The sequence below is a fragment of the Pongo abelii genome, chromosome 1 (assembly GCF_028885655.2).
Source record: "Pongo abelii isolate AG06213 chromosome 1, NHGRI_mPonAbe1-v2.0_pri, whole genome shotgun sequence".
NCBI lineage: Eukaryota > Metazoa > Chordata > Mammalia > Primates > Hominidae > Pongo > Pongo abelii.
In genome coordinates, this window is record NC_071985.2 from 193,000,857 (window position 1) to 193,019,349 (window position 18,493).

At 43.9% G+C, this 18,493-nt stretch overlaps 2 protein-coding genes across 11 annotated transcripts; one reads left to right on the top strand and one right to left on the bottom strand.

Moving 5' to 3' along the window:
• Positions 1 to 335: 335 nt before the first annotated feature.
• On the bottom strand, positions 336 to 7,283 carry EXO5 (exonuclease 5). Of its 10 annotated transcripts, none has more exons than XM_063713199.1 (4): positions 7,153 to 7,283; positions 6,407 to 6,582; positions 6,242 to 6,299; positions 336 to 1,859 (listed from the first exon to the last, which is right to left on the bottom strand). In XM_063713199.1, the coding sequence occupies exon 4, from the start codon at positions 1,827 to 1,829 to the stop codon at positions 708 to 710; it is 1,122 nt and encodes a 373-aa protein (XP_063569269.1). In that variant the 5' UTR covers positions 1,830 to 1,859; positions 6,242 to 6,299; positions 6,407 to 6,582; positions 7,153 to 7,283; the 3' UTR covers positions 336 to 707. The 10 variants fall into 10 exon arrangements, with proteins under 10 accessions (XP_063569269.1, XP_009250163.2, XP_009250162.2 ...); XM_009251888.3 differs by having other exon boundaries at positions 7,141 to 7,267; XM_009251887.3 differs by having other exon boundaries at positions 7,122 to 7,252.
• On the top strand, positions 6,849 to 13,052 carry LOC134761368 (uncharacterized). Its single transcript, XM_063724032.1, has 2 exons — positions 6,849 to 7,442; positions 7,948 to 13,052. Exons 1-2 carry the CDS (start codon positions 6,849 to 6,851, stop codon positions 8,071 to 8,073), a joined length of 720 nt encoding a protein of 239 aa, XP_063580102.1. The 3' UTR covers positions 8,074 to 13,052.
• The last annotated feature ends 5,441 nt before the right edge of the window (positions 13,053 to 18,493 follow it).

Genomic DNA, 18,493 nt, shown 5'->3' on the forward strand with positions numbered 1-18,493 from the left:
AGACGGGCTTTCACCGTATTGGTCAGGCTGCTCTTGAACTCCTGAGCTCAGGTGATCCACCCATCTCAGCTTCCCAAAGTGCTGGGATTACAGGCATGTGCCACCGTACCCAGCCATGTATTATGTTTTTCATATCTAATATTTATGACTTCCTGTTTCTACTTCATCTTCCCTTGTCTCTTTGAGAATATTTATTGTTTATGTTTTGGTCTGCTCATTCTGATTCAAAAATATGTTTATGTATATATTTAAAGGCTTGGAATAACACGTACACAACTATGTATGGTGGTCATCTTTGAAGGACTGCAGTTATGAAAAAACCATCAGTCCAACTGTCCTGGACAGCATTTCATTTTATTATGTAACTGTAGAAAGCCTTGATTAAGATAAAAATAGGGATGACTTATCAGAAACTGAAGAATTTTCTTAGGAAAGCAAAGTTTACTGAAGGATACCTTCATTCCAGCCATGATGAGCATCTGTCTTCTCAGGCAATCATGATGAAGCTCCAGGGACAGTATAACCCATCTCTCCCACTCATCCCTGAGCCTTGGTCCTGGACTGAATGTGGTTAGAGGTTGTGGAAATAAAAAAAAGAACCAAAATAAGAACACTGTCCATAAAAGCCACGCTCAGAGACTGGTCCTCTTTTGCTTAGGTACAGCAGGAGCAGGAAGGATGAACATTCTTGAAAGCATACCTTCTATTCATTTGGCTTTTTTGACTTGTGGCGCCAGTGTAGAGCTAAGCACTCCACTGCCCTTTCTCCACTCACAAATGTCTGCATAGGTACATGTCCGGCACTTCCAAGCCTCCTCCACGTCAACTCCCTGGGGCTCTCGGTGGCCCATCCAGTAGGCCATATAATGCTGCACCTTGGCTCTCACCTCCTTCTCTTCAAAGGCTACAATCTCAGTACCCAGCACAGTGGCAGTCTCTTGGTGGATATACTCAATCTTCAAGATATCAATAACTGGGAGGTCTGACAGTGTTAGAGACAAGAAGACCAGTTCCATGAGGTCACCCAAAGACTTCACAGAGAAGCCTCTCTGCTGGGCATGCCTCAGCACTGATGGCCCCAGTGGCTTTTCTGGACACAACTTTGTGTGGTGGATTAGGCTAGCAGGGGTCACTTTTCCTTGTACCATGGCATCAAAGATATATTTGTATAGGCTGACTTGGAAACAGTCTTTCTTCTTCTGAGCTTCCAGAGGGAGCATAGGGCGCCTGCGTGTCTTGAGTTCCGCCAGTTCCAGTTCCCCCTTGGCTGTATAGTGCAGCTCATCAATCACTCCAACAAGAAGTACACCCTCCACTTCCCCAAATACTGGAAACTCTCTGATGTGCCCTTCTGACTGCAGGGTAGGAATCAGCAAAAGTATGTTCAGAAACTTAATTGCCCAAGCATCTTCTTTAGTGGTGACTGGGACAGTCACAATATCATGAAGTTCTAGTTCTCTAGCTAGGTGTATGCTGGCACCAGTGTCCAACACAGCTGCCTTCTCAGGTGCCAAGAAACCAGGAAGCTCCTTCCCATATGCTGTTTGCAGTTCACACCAGTTCTGAGTAGCCAGGTCAGTGACATATAAATATTTAAGGTGGAATCTCTCCATGGGTGATAAGATATCCAATCCTCTTTTCCAGTTTTGTAAGCTTATGGGTTTGTCATCCTTCCCAAGGGATTCAGAAGATGGGCCAGGCGTGTTAACTAAAGCCTTTGACTCTTGGGCATCTTCTAGTTCCAGAAACTCCAGGAACTCTGAGTCACTCAAGTCTGAGAACCCTGAGGCTTCTGCTGACACTGTCTCCTCTTCTCTTGTCTCTGCCATGGCACAGCTCTGGATTGGGCTAGAAGGGCCCTGCATAACATGTTAAAGAAATGCATTGTTCAAATAAAAACTTTCTCAAAAGCACTTTCAAATTTCAGTGAGATAAAAACAAAATCATGACAAATTATTTATTTACATTCTTTTAAAAAGCCAGTTTATTTATGACCAATTAGTAATGCCATAGAGTTATAGTCTAGGTACGTATTGCTATAGGGCTCCTTATATATATCCACATATATCTCCTGGCAGAATTTTTTTTTTTTTTTGAGACGGAGTCTCGCTCTGTCACCCAGGCTGGAGCGCAGTGGCGCGATCTCAGCTCACTACAAGCTCCGCCTCCCGGGTTCACGCCATTCTCCTGCCTCAGCCTCCCGAGTAGCTGGGACTACAGGCGCCCGCCACCACGCCTGGCTAATTTTTTGTATTTTTAGTAGAGACAGGGTTTCACTGTGTTAGCCAGGATGGTCTCGATCTCCTGACCTCATGATCCACCCACTTTAGCCTCCCAAAGTGCTGGGATTACAGGCGTGAGCCACTGCAGAATTTTTTAAGTGGAAAAATAGTTTTATTCCTGGATCTTCCACTAACATACTGTGTGTGACTTTAAGCAAATCACCTTTCTTGGCCTCAGTTTCTTCAGATTTAAAAAGAGTTTTGAGGCCAGGCAGGTGGCTCAGGCCTGTAATCCCAGCACTTTGGAAGGCTGAGGCGGGCAGATCACTTGAGGTCAGGAGTTCAAGACCAGCCTGGCTAACATGGTGAAACCCCATCTCTACTAAAAATACAAAAATTAGCCAGGTATGGTGGCACACACCTGTATTCCCAGCTACTCAGGAGGCTGAGGCAGCAGAATTGCTTGAACAGGGAGATGGAGGTTGCAGTGAGCCGAGACTGCACCACTGCACTCCAGCCTGGGTGACAGAGCAAGACTCTGTCTCAAGAAAAAGAAAAAAAAAAAAAAAGGAGATTTGAGGTTTGCCTTTTCTGCTTCAAAATTCTATTGACTTAGTATTTCATTATTTTAAGTGAATATACATCTTTGTAAATGTAGGAACAATCTTTGAGAAGTTTACCATGGGCCACTTTCCACAATTCCCTTGATACAAAGTCCTTGACGAGCAAAATGAATCTGAACTACAAACTGTTCCTTGAGAAAAAGGAGCTCTGCAATAACTGTTTTTAAATGCAGTTCAAGGAACCTAGTATGGTAAAATTCAAAGATCAACTATATATAAATACAAATAAATATAGTCTAACACAAATTAATGCATGAAATAATAAGAGGATGTTACAGCGACACATGGAAATTAGTAGCTTGACTTCATAAATTATCCTCTTAATATTACAGAAATTGGTGTCTGTCACTAAACGGGTTTCCCATTAAGTTTATTTTCTCCCTCCACAAGAAACTAGCTTATAATGGGAAAAAAATCTGCCTATTAGAGCATTATTAAAAACTCAAAATTTACTGCTATAATAGAGAATATTTATTGTGCGGTTATTTTTTGTGTGCCAGACACTGAGCCACGTGTTTTACATCTAATATCTCACTACCCTACTGTGGGATGAGGATGGGTACTGTACTCCTTTTTTCTTTCAACTTTTTACTATAAAGATTTTCAAGGCCAGGTACAGTGGCTAAAGCCTGTAATCCCAGCACTTTGGGAGGCCGAGGCAGGTGGATCACCTGGGGTCGGGAGTTTGAGACCAGCCTGGCCAGCATGGTGAAACTAAAAATACACCTCATGGTGAAACTAAAAATACAAAAAATTAGCCAGGTGTGGTGCGGGCACCTGTAATCCTAGCTACTCAGGAGGCTGAGGCAGGAAAATCGCTTGAACCTAGGAAGTGGAGGTTGCAGTGAGCTGAGATAACACCACTGCACTCCAGCCTGGGTGACAGAGTGAAGACTCCATCTCAAAAAAAAAAATTTTTTTTCAAACATACAGAGAAGTAGAAAGAATAAAACAACACCATGTAGATGAACAACTGTTGACATTTTGCTGTATTTACTTCTTGTGTGTGTACTTTTTTGTTTTGGCTGAACTATTTTAAAGTAAATTACAGACATCATAACACTTTAAAATCTAAATGTTTCAGCATACATTTCCAAATGGCATTCTTCTTCATAACCACAATACTGTCTTCCAAATGACATTCTCCTCATAACTACATTATCACATCTAACAAAATTAGTAATTCCTTAACAATCCAGTTCATATATGAATTTCCCCAACTGTCCTCAAAATGTCCTAGATAGCTTTTCTTTAATCCAGGAAACAAAGACCACACATTATGTTTGATTGTTTTGTCTTTCAAGTATTTTTTAATCTTAAGAAACTAGGCGGCCAGGCGCAGTGGTTCACGCCTGTAATCCCGGCACTTTGAGAGGCAAAGGCAGGCAGATCTTGAGGTCAAGAGATCGAGACCATCCTGACTAACATGGTGAAACCCCGTCTCTACTAAAAGTACAAAAAATTAGCCGAGCTTGGTGGCGGGCGCCTATAGTCCGAGCTACTTGGGAGGCTGAGGCAGGAGAATGGCGTGAACCCAAGAGGCGGAGCTTGCAGTGAGCTGAGATCGCACCACTGTGCTCCAGCCTGGGCAACAGAGCGAGACTCCGTCTCAAAAAAAAAAAAAAGAAAAAAGAAAAAAGAAACTCGGCAAATTATCTTACGAAGATACTCTTTGTAAGCCTTCCTCCTAACCCGAAATATCTAACCTGCATAGAGAGTAAGCAAAACAAGATACCACCAGTCCATTAGTGTTTGACTTTGAGTGCCAGGAAAATAAATAATTTGACATAGAATTTAAGCTGATAGAGATAGGTATGAACCAAATGTCTCCTTCTTGCTATTCTAATAAGCAGTGAAATAAGGTGAATGCACCAACTCCTATGTCAAAGCGTAAGTGATGCCCTGAAAACGTCATTAATATCAGTTGTGGTTGTGTTTAACTGATTTTTAAATAGTCTAAATGTCACTAATGAAAGAAAATATAGAGAGCCAGAAGAAAAGTTATCTGCAATGAATAAAAATAATACAATAGTAAGACTTCTGCTTATAGAGTATCCTACAACATTACTGCTTTACAGGATATTTCAATAGTAACAAAACACAGAAGCTGTACATTTGCACAAGTGTTATAAACTGTAAATGTGCTTTAAATAATTTCAAGAAACTTTATTTCAACTATGAAGTCTCTGAAAATTGGAAAGAATATTTACCCTTCACCAAGAAACTAAAGTTAAAGGGCATTTATAACACATATGCTATGAGGTATTTGTGAGGGTGAGGGGGAACTCCAAGTCCAAATCAATTAACCTTAAAATATTTTATTTCAAATATCTAGACCTGGCTGTCCAATATGGTAGCCATTAGCCACTAGCCATATGTGGCTACTTAAATTTAAATTAATTAAAATAAAATAAAATTCACATCTCAGTTGCACTAGCCATATATTAAGTGCTCAGCGCTACATCTGGCTGGTGGATACAGATAAGGCACAGATACAGAACACTGCCTGATCACAGAAAGCTCTACTGAACAGCACAGAGTTAGACTATTTCCTGTGTACACATTAACTCCCTAAAGAGAGAGTAAGCTCCTGAAATGTATGGAGTTCCCACTTGTTTTACATACAACATTGAGAACAGGTACTCCTAAACAGGGAAGTGAAATGTCTTTTGGAGAAGATACAAAGCAAGGCATTCTCTGTGAAAGTATTCATCTATAAGAATAAAACAGTACACTAGGGATGGATAACTGACGCTCAGATGTGTAGCTGGGACTTTCCTACACAGAAAATAATCCAGAAGAGAGCATAATGCAGTGCATTGTGTTCCAAATTGTAGTTTGTATGTCTGACACAGGACGATTTTATATAGCACATGGACCAATATTTTTAGATACACCTTAGAATAACTATACTGTTATTGGAGCAGCCATCAAATGGCTAATTTCACAGATAGTTTCTTAGGACAAGTTTGATTTTTGTAAAAAAAAAGTAAGTAAAAACATATGAGAATAATACAGGTAGTACACAGGTATGGCAAAATTGTTAGGTAGTAAGTGAATGGGATGCTGGGAAACAGCATAATGCCAAGAGTCTGGGAGTCCTACAGATATGGATTCTGAACCTAATCCTTAGTAGTTCAGTAGCATTTAGTAGTATGCTACTTGCCTTTTGAGTAAGCTTGGACAAGGTTCTAGTTTTCCTGAAGTTACTGACACATCTTTAAAATACCTACTAACCCTACTCAGCTATCCGACCATTGAGTGACAACATATAGTACACATATTAGCACTCGATGAAGATAGATCTCTTTCTTTTTCCCCAAGGAAGAGACGAGAGAGTGTATCGATTCCCCCTGACAAAGGAGATGAAACTTTAGAGAAGAAACTCCTATTCACCTGTGACTTAGTTGATCTTCCTCCTCATAGGGAAGGCCAGAATGCTGAAATGACAAGGCTAGGGAAGAGAAAGAAGTTCTGAAAGACCAGGTCTGCATTAAAGAACCTAAATTAGCAACTTAGGTCCTTGCTATGGTAGAACCGGAACTTCTGGTCCTTTCTTACCTGACCATTCCCTCACGTTGGGTGTTTTCTCCTCTCAGATTGACACTGCACAGACTGTTACCCACCCCAGATCCTAGGTTACATAACGCTCGCCTCTCTCCTGGGGCAAACTCTCTCCATGATTTCTTCGTTTCCCCCGTACTCCAGATGCAGTGACTTGATCCAATCCCTGCTTCCTGAAAATAAAAGGGTCAAACATAACCAAGGTCCCCAAGGAGCTCCGAGATCAGTTCCCTCTTCCAGCTCCATTCTCAACCCAGCAGCTCAAGCAAGAGACCTTATGACAGAGGCTCTCTCTCTGATGGGTTCCTGCCTTCTGCAGAATTGCCGATGGCAACATCCTGACTTGTTCAGTGCGGCCCGGACTTGTGGGCTCCGCGGGCGTTTGCCTTCAGGGGAGATCTTTCCTCTAGCCCTAAAGCACTGTCTCCCACGGAGTGCCATGCATGCCCTAAAGTGTACTGCGCACTTCTACAGTCCTGGCAGAGCCAGGAATGAGAGCAGGGAGCCGTCCACCTCGGGAAGGAGTCCTGGCCAACAGCACTGTGTTCCGAGGGCGAAGGTCCAGAACGGGAATCCGGCCTGTGAGGGGAGACGAGACGAGCCGCTTCCCGGGAGCCGCGCCCACCAAGGGAGGGGGACGCGGCGATCGCAGGAACAGAACCCTAGGCTCCGAAACGCAGCCTCCCAGCCCATTCTCCCGCCTTCCCCTAACCTCGGATACTCCTCCGAACCTCTGACTCCACCTGGTTTCGCCGCGGCCTGGGAGCAGCTCCCGGACGCTCCCGGCGAGGAGACTGAGGAAGCCGGGCAGAGCGCGCTTCCGGAGCAGACTCCACAGTCGGCCTGCCACTCGCAAAAATGCCGCCCAGAGCCCAGTCCCAGAGTGCCCCGCGGCTGCCCACGGATCGCCTTCCCAGAGGTCTTCGCGGCGCCGCTTACCTCGCGACACTGCGGCTGGGGCAGAAATCCGTCTCTGTGGGCGGAGGAAGGTGCTGCTTATGCAAGAGCAGGTTTTGGGAGCTCGCTAAAGCAGGTCAGTCCCTCTGTTTGCGCCGCTGTCTGTGGGTCGTTTAATTCCGGGCGCAGCTGACCTGTAAGTTCCCTCTCTGGCGAGGTCTCCCAGTTACCACCCGGACAATCCGAGCAAGGTCTGGGCCCGTCGCTGCCCCCGGTGAAGTGCCGCGTCTTCGCTTGGCCATCCGTGGATTCAGCATCCCCACCTTAGTACCTCCCGCCAGCTTTTCCAGTGAGAGCAAAACTACGAACTCACTTTTGAGAGATGCTGGCGCTCCCCTCATCAATATATTTCTTGTTTTTTGTTTGTTTGCTTACTTTTAACTAACCTTTTATCGATAAATATAACAATTTTATTCGGAAATATAAAGCAAAGATAAGTATAATTATTATGAACAGCCAAGTCATTAGAGCGAAAAAAGAATAGTGTCAGGTTCTTCGCAGATACACTTCCTGAGAAAACCACTAGCCCAACTTTTATGACACTTTGCTTTTCTTTTATTTATTTATTTTACCAAAAGCAGATACTTGACTCTGCTTTTCTTTACGGTTTATCACGCATACTTGAAAACTGGATTTATGACAAAGGTGGCATCATACAGCCATGGAGAAAAGGTGGTCTATTCGATGAAGGTTCTATGACAATATGAAGGCCGGGCACAGTGGCTCACACCTGTAATCCCAGCACTTTGGGAGGCCGAGGCGGGCGGATCACGAGGTTAAGAGATCGAGACCATCCTGGCCAACATGGTGAAACGCTGTCTCTACTAAAAAGTACAAAAATTAGCTGGGTGTGGTGGCACACACCTGTAATCCCAGCTACTTGGGAGGCTGAAGCAGGAGAATCGCTTGAACTGGGAGGCGGAGGTTGCAGTGAGCCGAGATCACACCACTGCACTCCAGCCTGGGCAACAGAGGGAGACTCCGTCTCAAAAAAAAAACAACAAAAAACAGGACCTCTATCTCTCATTTCATCACAAAAATAAATTCCAGCTGGATTAAGACCTAAATGTGAAATCCTAAATTATAAAGCCTTCAGAATATAATATAAGAAAATATTTTTGGACTTCAGAATAGGTAAATATTTTAAAACAAAAATAGAAAAACATTAAATTGACCAGGCATGGTGGCTCACGCCTGTAATACCAACACTTTGGGAGGCCCAGGTAGGCGGATCACTTGAGGTCAGGAGTTGAGACCAGCCTGGCCAACATAGTGAAACCCCGTTTCTAGTAAAAATACAAAAAATTAGCCAAGTGTGGTGGCAGGTGCCTGTAATCTCAGCTACTTGGGAGGCTGAGGCAGGAGAATCACTTGAACCTGGGAGGCAGAGTTTGCAGTGAGCCGAGATCAGGCCACTGCACTCCAGCCTGGGTGACAGAGACTCTGTCTCAAAAAAAAAAAAAAAAGAAAGAAAGAAAAAGAAAGAAAAAAACATAAATTAAGACAACTACAGGCTGAGTGCAGTGGCTCACACATCTGTAATCCTAGCACTCTGGGAGGCCGAAGTGGGTGTATCCCTTGAGCTCAGTTCAGAAACCAGCTGGGGTAACATGGTGAAAACACGTCTCTACAAAAAATACAAAAATTAGCTGGGGGTGGTTATATGTGCCGGTAGTCCCAGCTACTCTGGTGTGTCAGTCGGGAAAATTTTGAAGTGACTTGTGTTTTAGATAATATTATCAATCAATTATAGGTCTCCTGAGTGTCATAATGATTTTGTGGTTACGTAGGAAAATGTTCTTTTTTTTAGAAATATGTAAGTTGAGGCCAGGCATGGTGGCTCTTGCCTGTAATCCTGGCACTTTGGGAGGCCGAGGCGGGCGGATCACCTGAAGTTAGGAGTTCAAGACCAGCCTGGCCAACATGGTGAAACCCTGTCTCTACTAAAATATAAAAATTAGCTGGGCATGATGGCAGGTGCCTGTAATCCTAGCTACTCGGGAGGCTGAGATGGGAGAATCACTTGAAACCGGGAGATGGTGGTTGCAGTGAGCCAAGATCATGCCACCGCACTCCAGCCTGGGTGGCTGACCGAGACTCTTGACTCAAAAAAAAAAAAAAAAGAAATACGGAATTTGAGTGTATTAAATAGTCTGTTCTCATGCTTTTAATAAAGACATACCTGAGACTGGGTAATTTATAAAGGAAAGAGATTTAATTGACTCACAGCTCCACATGGTGGGAGAGGCCTCACAGTCATGGAGGAAGGTGAAGGAGGAGCAAAGTCACCTCTTACATGGTGGCAGGCAAGAGAAAACATGTGCAGGGGAACACACCTTTATGAAACCATCAGGTCAGCTGGGTGTGGTGCCTCACACCTCTAATCCCAGCACTTTGGGAGGCCACGGCTGGTGGATCACCTAAGGTCAGGAGTTCAAGACCAGCCTGGCCAACATGGTGAAACCCTATCTCTACTAAAAATACGAAAAATTAGCCAAGCATGGTGGCAGACGCCTGTAATCCCAGCTATTCGGGAGGCTGAGGCAGGAGAATCACTTGAACCCGGGAGGCAGAGGTTGCAGTGAGCTGAGATCACGCCACTGCACTCCGGCCTGGGCAGCAAGAGTGAAATTCCATCTCAAAAACAAAAACGAAACAAAACAAAACCATCAGCTCTTGTGAGACTTATTCACTATCACGAGAACAGCATGGGAAAGACCTGCCCCCATGATTCAATTACCTCCTACCAGGTACCTCCTCCATGATATGTGGGAATTATGGGAGCTACACTTCAAGATGAGATTTGGGTTGGGACACAACCAAACCATATCATTGAGGAAATGCTTTTTAATCCATTGAGATATGAGAAGGTATTTCTGGATTGAGGCTACAAAAACTTTCTGCCTCTTCCCCAACATAACCTTTCTTACTTGAGATCTAAACTGAATGCCAGGAAAACCCCTCCCCAGCCCCTTCACACATGGACCACTCTTCAAATGGAGTTTGAGGGGCAATGACACTGGGTAGAGTGAAGCAGAAGAGATTTAGAAACAGTCGTGGAATTTGTGGGGAAAATAAATATCCAAAACATAGTACCATATTCCCCAAAACTTTCAGCCTAAAGACTGTGGGTCTCAAAACTGAGAAAAGAATGCCCTTTTCCCCAAAAGTCTACCCTAGGAAGTCTGAGTCCTTAAGGCCCACCTGTATGCAAAAGTCACTGATTTGGTTCTTCCATCTCCAGGTCTGTAACCATCAAAATACTGTTAGACACAGATGGCCCATTTTCCTCTGTTTCCATTCTTCCCTCCTTGATCCTTTGGAGCACAGGATTGTACCCCTAACATTGTACTGACTACAGTCTACCATATATCAGAGTAAGTCTTTATGTGATTACTCCCAGAGCTGTACTGTCCAATACAGTAGCCACTAGTCATATGTGGCTCTTGAACACTTGAAATGTGGCTAGTCCAAAATGAAATGTGCTATAATTATAAAATTTACAAGCACTTTGAAGACTGAGTACAAAAGAAACATTAACTCACTAATAATGTTTACATTGATTAAATATTGAGATGATAATGTTTTGGATATACTGGTGATATGGTTTGGCTCTATGTTTCCACCCAAATCTCACCTTGAATTTTAATAATCCCCATGTGTCATGGGAGGGACCCAGTGGTAGGCAATTGAATCATGGGGGCGAGTTTTTCCTGTGCTGTTCCCATGATAGTGAATAAGTCTCACAATATCTGATGGTTTTATAAAGGGGAGTTCCCCTACACAAGCTTCTTGTCTGCTGCCATGTAAGACATGCCTGCTCTTCCTTCGCCTCCTGCCATGATTGTGAGGCCTCTCCGGCCATGTGCAACGGTGAGTCCATTAAACCTCTTTCCTTTATAAATTACCCAGTCTCGGGTATGTCTTTATTAGCAGCATGAGAACAGACTAATAAAACTGAGTTAAATAAAACATTTTAAAATTAAACTGGGTGTGTTGGCTCATGCCTGTAATTCCAGTACTATGGGAGGCCAAGGTGGGTGGATCACCTGAGATCAGGATTTCAAGACCAGCCTGGCCAACATGGCAAAACCCCATCTCTACTAAAAATACAAAAATTAGCCAGGCATAGTGGCATGTGCCTGTAGTCCCACCTACTCAGGAGGCTGAGGCCTGCGAATCACTTGAACCCAGGAGGCGGAGGTTGCAGTGAGCCAAGACTGCACTACTGCACTCCAGCCTGGGCAACAGAGTGACTCTGTCTTAAAAAAAAATTAATTTTACTTGTTTTTTGTTGTATTAATGTAGCTGCTAGAAAATTTAAAATTACATATGTTTCTGTTGTGGCTTACATTATATTTCTGTTGTACAGTGCTGCTCTAGAGTATCAGAGCCTTAAAGGAAGAGAATTTATCTTGCTCAAATTGTGTTCCTCACAGGTATAGGGGCAATAACCGGCATACTCTTTACATGCTCAAGAGAACTCCATTGACAATATTCAGTATTTGAGAATCTTCTATTCCTTGTATGACAATCAGCCTCTCTCTTGAGTCAAACTCCAATTTCTGGCAATTGAAAGGGGCATTTTTAGTCGGAGAAAGCAGGAGGAGGTAGCCCTAGGCTTGGAAGTTGTGCGGGGTGAGAATGAGCTAAGGATGAACAACTGGGACATGCTTCTGCTAAAAGAAGGCAGCTCTGGATATGGTACATTATGAACCCTTGGGTCAAGGGGTTTTATCTTTCCGTTTCTTGGATCTGTTTCTCCTGTGTTTGCTCCATATCCGGCAGCCTCCCTCCTCTTCCACTGCTAGTAGCTTCCAGGACCATGAAAGCCTTTCAGATTTGTGGCCATTGTGGGAAAAAAGGAAGTCTGTTTCCCTAATAGCTGAAACATAAGTTCAGAAACTGTTCCTGATTGGTAAACTGGGGTTAAACTCTATGCCTGTCTTAGCCAGAGTCTTCTAGAAAACAGAGCCTGAGGCAAGGATTAGAGTACTTTTTTTTTTTTTTAATTTGGAAGGTGTTAAGCACGTAGTAGCATGGATAAGAAAAGAGGGATGTGGAGCAAGTAACAATGTAAAGCAAATTGAAGTGGTAAGTTATTGCACTGGGCTATTGCCTCATGTTGAGACGTGGTTCTCCCAAACTGATTTCATAGTAATTTTATAAAATTTAAACCCCACGTTGTCACTTTCTGATCTCAAATCCTATAGGATAAGGCTTATCTCTTTATTTAGTCAATCCAGCCAGGAATTCAAGGGCTTATCCAAGAAAGATATAAATTTTGTGAGGTGTATCACATGTCATTTCCTTGTATGATGCAAACTAAATCTGGGAGGATGAGTAGGAGCTAACTAAATAAAGAAGTTGGGCTGAGCACGGTGGTTCACACCTGTAATCCCAGCACTTTGGGAGGCCAAGGAGGGAGGATCACCTGAGGTCGAGTTTGAGACCAGCCTGGCCAACATGGCGAAACCCAGTCTCTACTAAAAATACAAAAATTAGCCAGTCACGGTGGCAGGCACCTGTAATCCCAGCTACTCGGGAGGTTGAGACAGTAGAATCGCTTGAACCCAGGAGGCAGAGGTTGCAGTGAGCCGAGATGGTGCTACTGCACTCCAGCCTGGGCAACAGAGTGAGACTCCATCTCAAAAAAAAAAAAAAAAAGTTGGACAGAAGAGGAAATTGCGCCATTGAGGACCAGAAACCATGAAATAGCATGGAATATTTAGGGAACCATAAGATCTTTATAGCTGAAGCAAAATATGCTTGGGTGGAAATTTGGGAGCCACTTCTAGACAAATAGGAAATGCTCTATACCAAGTGGTCTGAACTAAGAAATTTACCTTTTTTTTTTTTTTTTCTTAGACAGGGTCTTGCTCTGTCACCCAGGCTGGAGTACAATGGTGCAATCTTGGCTCACTGCAACCTCTGCCTCCTGGGCTCAAGCAGTCCTCCCACCTCAGCCTCCCTAGTAGCTGGGACTACAGGCATGTACCACCATGCCCAGCTAATTGAAAAAAAAATTTTTTTTTTGAGACGAAGTCTCGCTCTGTCCCCTAGGCTGGAGTGCAGCGGCACGATCTCAGCTCACTGCAACCTCCACCTCCCAGTTGAAGCGATTCTCCTGCCTCAGCCTCCTGAGTAGCTGGGATTACAGGCATGTGCCAGTACGCCTAGCTACTTTTTATATTTTTAGTAGAGATGGGGTTTCACCATGTTGGTCAGGCTGGTCTCGAACTCCTGACCTCAGGTGATCCACCTGCCTCACCCTCCCAAAGTGCTGGGATTATAGGCATGAGCCACCGCGCCTGGCCTAATTTTCAAATTTTTGTAGAGAGAAGTTCTCACTATATTGCTCAGGCTTACCTTTATCTTAAAGTTATGAGAAATCATTGAGGGATTTTAAGCAATGATGTGGTTTGATTAGACATATGTTTTAGAATGATTACTCTAGAAGCAGTGGGGAGGCTAGAGATTAATCCAAATTACAAATAGAAACACCAGTTTGGAATCTTTTAAGCAGTTAGAAAGTGCTAAGAACCTGATTAACACATTGGTAATGGGAATGGAGAGAAAAAGATAGACTGAGAAGAATATACAGGACTTGGTGACTGATTGGGGGAGGTAATGGATGAGAGCAAGAAGTTTAAGCTGGAGAATTGGGTAGATGGTAGTACCACTTCCTGGGTTACGGAATACGGATTTTATTGAAAAGATGATGAGTTGAGTTTTGGACATATTGACTTTGAGGTGACTATGGGATATCCAAGTGGAGATATCCAGCTGGACGTTGAATACAATGATCTGGAGCTCAGGAGAGATTTCTAAGATAGAGACATAGAGTAAGAAGTGTTGGGGCTGGGCGTGATGGCTCATGCCTGTAATCCCAGCACTTTGGGAAGCTGAGGTGGGAGGATCACTTGAGGCCAGGAGTTTGACACTAGCCTGGGCAACAAAGTGAGCCCCTATATCTACAGAAAATTTTAAAAATTAGCTGGGCGTGGTGATGTGAAATATAAAATTTAAAATTTTTAAATTTAAAAAAAATTTTAAAAATTAGCTGGGCGTGGTGATGTGAGGCTATAGTCTTAACTACTTGGGAGGCTGAGGTGGCTTGAACCCAGTTCAAGGCTGCAGTGAGCTATGATTGGACCACTGCACTCCAGTCTAGGTAACAGAGCAAGGCCCAGTCTTTAAAATAAAAAATAAAAAACACAAATAAAATTAGCGTTTAAAAATAAGTGTTGGGATGTCAATAAAATAAATCAGACAGGCCAGGCGCAGTGGCTCACAGCTGTAATCCCAGCACTTTGGGAGGCCGAGGTGGGCAGATCACTTGAGGTCAGGAGTTTGAAACTGGCCTGGTCAACATGGTGAAACCCCATATCTACTATAAAATACAAAAAAATTAGCCAGGCATGGTGGTGCACGCCTGTAATCCCAGCTACTCGGAAGGCTGAGGCATGAGAATTGCTAGAACCTGGGAGGCAGAGGTTGCAGTGAGCCAAGATCATGCCACTGCACTCCAGTCTAGGGGACAGAGTGAGACTTCGTCTCAAAAAAAAGACAATCAACCAGACAAAATGTCTAGCTAGACAAGAGACTATGCCTACTGACACACCCCTAGAGAAGGACATTTCTGTGATCAGCAAAGGGAGGGAATAGTGCCTATGCGGTAAACAGAATAAACAGGCACTGATAACAAGCCAAGCCAGTGGGTAGGCTCTGAAGCATAACATAAGGCTTCCTGGAGCAGTAGTAAACCTAAGAAGTAAACGTCTTTCAAATGGCAAAGTGTGGCTATATTTGGCCAATTAACAGCAGGTGTATGGAAAGCTAGGATGACAAATTTGGAATAAATGTGCTAAAAAATGTGACTCAGTTATAGGATATGAGTAATTGAAGATGGTTATTCTCCATTTATGGGTTTAGATTAGGTGAGTTCCTAAACCCTTCTCAGCTCTAAAATCCTGATCCTATGAGCTGGCATTGAAGAATGGGTAGGATTTGGAACTCTACAAACACTAAACCTTTCCTCTGGGAACTGCTCTCCTGCCCTTCCAGCCACTACTCTATCCATATGGTTCCCATAAAAGCTGACATCTCTGCCTACAGTTGATTTAAGGGTTGGCATCTGACCTAGCTGGGCCAGTAAGAATCCTTACCCCAGGAATTTTACATCGAAAATGAGAAAGAGAAGACAGCTGTTGTCTGGGTGATGGAAACTGAGTATATGTAAAATATGGAACTGACAGTAATCATGATTTGCAATCAGGTGTTTAAAAAGGCAGGGCCAGAATGAAGACAGAAACAGAGGTGAAAGATGGAGAGGAAAAAACGATCTGGGTTTCCCGAAGTCCTTCAAGACCTGGTCCCAATCCACTGTTAGAATGTATCACAGCCCCTGAGTTCCAGGAGATACCCCAATATCCTTCTAATAACATCATCCTCCTTTGAGGCTTCAGGTAGCCCCAGTTGATTTCTAGTTATTTGCAACCTAAAGAATCCTAACAGACTGACTTTGGTCAGACCCATATGGGAAGGAGAAGAGTAAACGGAAGCTGAAGCTATAAGGTAGGACTAGATATAATGAGGATCTTAAGTGCCAGGCTTTGGATTGTAACTGGAGTAGTGGCTGTGGGGAGAGACCTGATGGGAAATCCATTAACACAGAATCACTAAAACTTTCATAAAATGTTATCAGATTGAAAAATAAAACATGTTCAAAATCAGTGGTTGGGCATGATGGCTCACTCCTGTAATCCCAGCACTTTGGGAGGCCAAGGCGGGTGGATCACCAGGTCAGGAGATCGAGACCATCTTGGCTAACACGGTGAAACCCTGTCTCTACTAAAAATACAAAAAACTAGCTGGGCGTGGTGGTGGGCGCCTGTGGTCCCAGCTACTTGGGAGGCTGAGGCAGGAGAATGGCATGAACCCAGGAGGCAGAGCTTGCAGTGAGCCGAGACCGCGCCACTGCACTCCAGCCTCAGCAACAGAGAGAGGAGACTCCATCTCAAAAAAAAAAAACCAAAAAAACAAAATCACTGTGGTGCTGGCTTTGGTATTTAGCTTTCACCACATCATAAGCAAATTTAATTAATGCTCATTCATTAATTTTTATTAGAAAGTTGTGTCTCCTGCTGTCTCCTTCCATGTGTTAACTATAACTCACTAACACAAGCATCCTGTAAAATGCTATGTATGTTCAGGCTATCAGTCATGATAGACCCTGCCATCCTAAATACCTTGCCTCAATCATTAGTCCTCTTCCATTCCAATCAGAAGGATTGCAGCCAAGATTATATTCACTGCAATGAGTCCTTTTAAAGAGACCGATCCTTTTATCTTTTATAATCTAAAAGGATCAGTTTCCTTAAAAGGACTCTCATCCATCAAATAGTTCCAGCCTCGTAAGTCAGAGACTGAGGCAGTTGGTGGAAAGGTGTCTCCTTCTTGAGCTGAGACTTTGGTGAACTTGGTTACCAATCAAGAAGATGCAGATTCCTCTCTGGCTCCAGGTATGGGAAGTGGTCACTGTTTCTAGGGGGTGCAGCTCAGCTGGTCCTTCTAGACCATGTTATTGAAACAAGCTGATGCTCCTCAGATGGCAGACAGGCCTGTTGATCCAGGTCTAGGAGATGCTTCAGCACCAGATATGGCTCCTACAGTTCCATATCTTGCCGGTGGGAAAATAAATAGGTCCAAACCTCTATGAAGGTCCATTTGCCAATATCCATAATAAAAACACATATACTCTCGGCCAGGTGCAGGGGTTCACACCTGTAATCCCAGTACTTTGGGAGGCTGAGGCGGGTGGATTGTTTGAGGCCAGGAGTTCAACACCAGCCTGGCCAACATGGGGAAACTTTCTCTCTACTAAAATACAAAAATTAGCTGGGCATGGTGGCACATGCCTGTAATCTCAGCTACTCAGGAGGCTGAGGCAGGAGAAACACTTAGCCCAAGAGGCAGAGGTTGCAATGAGCCGAGATTGTGCCACTGCACTCCAGCCTGGGAGACTATGTTTCCAAAAAAAAAACAAACAAACAAACAAAAAACCCCACACATACTCTCCAGCACAGAAATTCCAGTTCTAGGAATTTACCCTACATACTTACATGTGCGTGAAACAAAAATGTGTAAGACTATTCACTGAACACTGTATAAACAAAAGACCGAAAATAACCAAAATCCATCCATAGTGAAGTGTTAGAGTACATTTATACCATGGAATACTATGCACCTATAAGAAAGAATAAGTAGGCACTTTATATAGTGAAGAGGAATGACATCTATGATATATTGTTTGGTTTTTGTTTTTGAGACAGGGTCTCACTCTGTTGCTCAGGCTGGAGTGCAGTGGTATGATCATGGTTCACTGCAGCCTCAATCTCCCAGGCTCAAGCAAACCTCCACCTCAGCCTCCCAAGTAGCTGGGACCACAGGTGAGTACCACCACCACACCCAGCTAATTTTTAAATTTTTTTCTAGAGATAGTGTATCACTATATTGCCCAGGCTGGTCTCAAACTCCTGGGTTCAAGCAATCCTTCTGTCTTGGCCTCCCAAAAGTGCTGGGATTACAGGCATGAACCACTGCAACCAGCCTATATTATCATGTAATAAAAGTAACATGCAGGCTGGGCACAGTGGCTCACGCCTGTAATCCCAGCACTTTGGGAGGCCGAGGTGGGTGGATCACCTGAGGTCAGGAGTTTGAGACCAGCCTGGCCAACATGGTGAAACCCCATCTCTACTAAAAATACAAATATCAGCTGGGTGTGATGGTACCTGTAATCCCAGCTACTCAGGAGGCTCAGGTAGGAGAATCACTTGAACCTGGAAGGTAGAGGTTGCAGTGAGCTGAGATCGTGCCACTGCACTCCAGCCTGGGTGACAGAGTGAGACTCTGTCTCAAAAAGTAACATGCAGATGTGTTTGTATAGGAGGTGGCCATTTCTGCTTAAAAAGACAAAGGAGGCTGAGCATGGTAGCTCAAGCCTGTAATTCTAGCACTTTGGGAGGTGGGCAGATCACCTGAGATCGGGAGTTCAAGACCAGTCTGGCCAGCATGGTGACACCCCGTCTCTACTAAAAATACAAAAATTAGCTAGGCGTGGTG